The sequence below is a fragment of the Macrosteles quadrilineatus genome, unplaced genomic scaffold (assembly GCF_028750875.1).
Source record: "Macrosteles quadrilineatus isolate MER2022 unplaced genomic scaffold, UCM_ALF_1.0 Scaffold_2__2_contigs__length_208266976, whole genome shotgun sequence".
In the NCBI taxonomy this organism is placed as follows: domain Eukaryota; kingdom Metazoa; phylum Arthropoda; class Insecta; order Hemiptera; family Cicadellidae; genus Macrosteles; species Macrosteles quadrilineatus.
In genome coordinates this window covers 163,534,670-163,539,762 of record NW_026542595.1, presented here as the reverse complement: position 1 = coordinate 163,539,762, position 5,093 = coordinate 163,534,670, and the positions used below count along the sequence as shown (strand labels likewise).

At 32.8% G+C, this 5,093-nt stretch overlaps 1 protein-coding gene across 1 annotated transcript; it reads left to right on the top strand.

Annotated features, from left to right (window-relative positions):
* The first annotated feature begins 1,316 nt into the window (after window positions 1-1,316).
* On the top strand, window positions 1,317-4,176 carry LOC128986208 (neurogenin-3-like). The gene has a single exon (XM_054406428.1). The coding sequence runs from the start codon at window positions 1,562-1,564 to the stop codon at window positions 2,393-2,395; it is 834 nt and encodes a 277-aa protein (XP_054262403.1). The 5' UTR covers window positions 1,317-1,561; the 3' UTR covers window positions 2,396-4,176.
* Window positions 4,177-5,093: the final 917 nt, after the last annotated feature.

Genomic DNA, 5,093 nt, shown 5'->3' with positions numbered 1-5,093 from the left:
TTGTCCCTATCACCTAAGAAACAAATATATCTAAATACCATTTGTCAAAAACAGTTGTATTCCTGTTATTAGGTTCTGTTTGATACACAACCTTGTTATAGCTTGATCATAGGGTTTGTTGACAAAGCAACAGTTAAAAAGGTCCAAGCGTTAAATACATTCACAAATAAAACTATCCATTTGTTTGTTAGGTATATTAAACAATACAATAAAGTACCTATATTACTTTAATCTCAATTTCAGGACTGTCATCAGATTGCCAAAAATCTAACGTAGAATTATTATTCGAAAACCAGAAAAGAATTATGCTTAGCGATGTATAATATATAGATGGATAAAACTTTTTATTTCCAGAGGGATCAAAGGAAAACTTGAAAATGAATTAAATACACTTACTAAGACCACCAAATTATTTTTTTATAAACGATTTCCAAGTCGGTAACAATGTTTACTTTATAGACCTGACGATGATAAGGAGACAGTAAGTTGGATATTGTAATCCATTTGAAGCCCACGCATATAATTTGAAACTGACACAAAGGTCAAATATAAATCCGTCCATCCAACCAACCACTGCCACCCGTAGAGGATCGCAAATTAATTCAAGAAATGGGAAGTTTCTTGTTGAAGAATAAAGACCTATAACTCCGTGGATTTGAATTTCTTCCATAACTTTTCACCAACAATACAATATTGAAAGTTGATCAACCTGAGATATTAAAATCTATTATAATAATTATCTACGGCCTTTCAAATTCTTCAAACAATTTCACTACCTTTAACCTGGATGGCCTAGTAATTTGTTAATCAAAGAGAATAAAACAAACATTGCAAGTTAAACCTATATATAGGGTTATGAGAAGAAGAAAAGAAAATAATCAGATATCGAAGACTTGACGCTTCGTGTTGAATATAGAAGTAGATCTTACCACTCTTAGGCTACTATAAAAAATCATTAAGATAAAGAAATATTTACTGAATTACAAATCATAATTTCATAAAGGTACGAATACTTGGTCAAAATCTGACACAGATATGTAAATCTTGTAAGATATTATCCAACTAGAAAACATGAATAATCTACAAGACAAATCTAGACTATAAGACATACTACGTTGTATGTACAAGGTCCGTTTGACTGACAGGTACATAGCAGCTGAAAATAAACAGGTACAAGACTTTAATGTAATAAAGATATAAATACACTGGTGGTCAGTTCTACAAGCAGCCACTAGGAGCAGCACTGACTGTGGTCCACAGGAGAAACGCTGCAGCATCCAGTCTCTGAGATCAGTACGGCTCCGGCTCCTCGACGGGACGGAACATTCCGCTTGTGCTTCTATAGATGGACAAACGTATTTACGTGATTCCAGTTCATTGATAGACTGTATGTGAGTTTCTGCAGTGGTCGGGTTTATTGGTAATAATTACAACTTTAGGGAAATATAGTTAGTTTTGGACGTTTTTCGTGGATCTTATATTATCTATCAGTGCGAAGTGATTTTAGACAGTGATTGATAAGGATTTTTTACGGCTCATTTGGTGTCATATCCAGGTGACAATGGAGATGGAACTTATGATAGACGCTAACAACAACTCTTCAGAAAAGAGCTACTCTCTAAGACCTCGCGCGGCCCCGAAGAAGGATGACGAAGATTCCGAAGACGAAACTTCTCGACCAAACGCCAGGAAGAAGAAAAAATCCAAACAGAAACCGGGACGTCTTAGCAAATACAGGAGAAAAACTGCTAACGCGAGGGAAAGATCGAGAATGAGAGAAATAAACGAAGCCTTCGAAGCGCTCAGGAGAGCTATTCCTCACTTGACTCCGAATCCCGATAACGGAGAGAAGTTGACGAAGATATCAACTTTGAGACTCGCCATGAAGTATATCACAGCGTTGAACAACGCGTTGAACGATTCTCCTGGAGAGTCTGATGGGGAATCGTTCTTCAGCGATTACAGCTTGACTCCTTCAGAGCCACGGGAACACTCGATGACTCCCTCGTCAATCAGCGACCATTCCGACTTCTACGACCAATTCTTCCAGAAGAGTCTCTCAGGGAATATTTCTCCTTGTGAGCCGACTGTTCTCAACACTGCGGAACTCACTTTTCCTGTTCGTGAATGTGATAATTTAAGGAACTCTGACAACACGCTCAGAACCCTAACCACCTCCAGCGTTCCTCTTGAACCTCTACCTCCGTTCTATCAGGTCTCCACCTCAATCCTCACCCCGGAGTGTGACAGAGGCCAGACGTATCATTCCACTACCCTCCAAGTTCATGAGACTGTATTTAAGAACCCGTTCACTCCAGAACTACAAGAAAGTCCTGCGGATTTGGACAGTTTGTTGTACCCCTCGTTGAACTTTGATGAATTGTTTATTACGTGATGTTGAAATATTTATGTGAATTTAAGACTACTTATACCATGGATATGTGCCTTATTGTAAGTACTGAGAGCCATAAATGCATATCAATTAGGATTAGTGAGAATGATAAACTATTTATAGATGCAAATGTATATTAATATTTCTCTATGCAGAACTTTCATATTTGAAGGTTTTGTGAAAACTCTTAAGGCATTAAATGTTGTGAAAACGTGTAAAGAAGGTAGTTCAATTGTTATAATGTACGATATAAGAGAAGAAAACTTCAACAAATCGAAGAATAGCAAATATTTTCAGAGACTCCAACACTTTGAACGTTATGCATTCCATATAAAATATGCAGAAACCAAACTCACTACACTAGTAATTTTTAAATATGAATTCTTAAACCATATCAAAAACAATAATAATGTCTATACAATACATTCCAGTTAGTAGTCTGAATACAAATACATTTTAATATGCATTTATCTGTGAAATTAATATGTTAATTGGTGGTATTCTTATGAAATTTAAGTTTTTTCGTATAATTATTTTAATTTTCGCAATGGCATATTGTTAGGACACATTACATACGTCAACAATCTAATTTAACAAAACGCTCAACACGAATCTAGTTAAAATAAGAATTATATAGACGATCCGAACATTGAAACACCGATAATCAAGCAACAATTAACACAAAATGCAATTTATTTGTTTAGGCTACTTCAAAATTCATTCCATGAGGGTCACACAGTTTAGACAATCATTTTGATTTCCATAGTTTAACTCACAAATTGTTTACTATTAAAATAACAATTAAGAATTAGATTGATTGAAAACCATTAGTTGCTAGCCCATTTTCATTGGTACATCTTCAAGTTAAAATTGGTGTAACGTAAAACTGTTATAGCTCTAAACACTAAATGGAAAACACCGCAGTATCACGCAATTACTACTCGATACAGGAGTGAGTAAAAATGTACTTAAATTTCATTCTAAATCTAAATAAGATAACAGATAGCATTAAAAATATTATTATGCCTATCTTACAGTTTTTGTAAGGAAGACAAAAAATATATTCATACATTTATTTATACAAAAACTATTTTCATAACATTTCCGATAAAAAAAACCCCTATATGAGTGTACGTATCTAACGATGGTTGATTTGGAGATTTTTAGGTTGTATACATGTCCCTTTAAAGCTGCATCGGTTTTGGTGATGAAATTACATCAACTTTTAAAAATCTTGTAAATTTGGCCCAGCATTAAAATTAAACACTCCCTCAACCATTCTTATACTAAAAGATTGCCAAAATGTACAAAGAAGTTAAACAATATATCAACATTACTGATTTAAATTTTCTTTTTACAGTACATGTCTAACATAACTTATTAAAACTAATATAATATGAATTTTTGAACAAAAATATAAAACATCCATGAATAACTTATTTTGAGGTACCCTATTGTATTATATATTGTTGTACCTTGCCTTTATCTTTTATTTAAAACAATTAAATTACGTAGACTACGAAGGTATCATAACTTTTATTGCTGGACTACACAGTACTGCCAATAGTTTAACGTTATTCAGTTTGGGATTATGGATTCACTGTAATCGCATTTTTTGTGTATTTGAATCCTTACTATTCAGTTAATGTAGTTTACTATTCATTTAACGATGTTACTACTGAAATTTATTGATTGACTTAAATCACTTAAAATGAGAGATTTATTTCTATATGTACTAGTCATTATAATGTAACTAGCAGACGAGCAAGGGTTTAATTAAGTAACTAGACCTACCTAGCTTTAAGCTGTTAGATAAGAATGATTGTAAATACATAAGTGATATTCGTGATTTGTAAATAAACGTTATAATTAAGTGTAGTTTGGTATATTTAATACACCTGATTCCTTCAATTAACTCTTTGCTAAAGCTTGGATTCTTGTAACCAGTAAAATTTCTGTAATCCTATGATTCACATACTGCTCGTCTTAATTTGCAATGGTAAGTTTATTTGAGATAGTGTCATATTTTGTTTTATATATATTATTTCAGGAATATTTTATCGTGAAATTGAAGAAATGCTATACCAATCATGTTACATTTTAAGTGATCTCACCTAAAGACGGAATAAGGTGTTGAATACATCTACAAAATGCAGTGTAAACATGCTGGGGATATCATTGTACAGATATTTTCCCCCCAAAAAGTATGTGATTAGAAATATGCATACAAGATATCTTTAATCTTGTTTTAAAATATGATAATGTATAAGCAAGAAAGGTTCCGGGCCATTATACAGTACATAGATCGTTCTTATATATACTCGTACATTAACAAAATTACCCAATCAGTGACAATTGCATGGTAAAAGATTTTTAACCAATGAACTTCCGAAGGTTTCTTGAGGTAGTACGAAAGAATAAAAAGCATACATAACACAATTTAATTCTTATGTATTATATTCGATTTTTTTTATTGAACATAATACAAGTGTAAAAATGATTGGTAAAAGGCAATAATTAAAACTGAAAAAACCCCAATGATGTGAATACGAACTTTCTTAACTTGGTTGCATGTTCTCTGAATAAAAAAAGTATGTAAAAACACGTACTGAAAACACATTTAATCATATCAAATAAAAACTGTGATTCTGGTTATCATGAACACAATTTAGGAAAATATTATGCCCTGTATACAAGAAGG

What these genes read in the sequence shown, in the direction of transcription:
- LOC128986208 (XM_054406428.1), top strand. Translation starts at nt 1,562, where the DNA reads ATGGAGATGGAACTTATGATAGACGCTAACAACAACTCTTCAGAAAAG.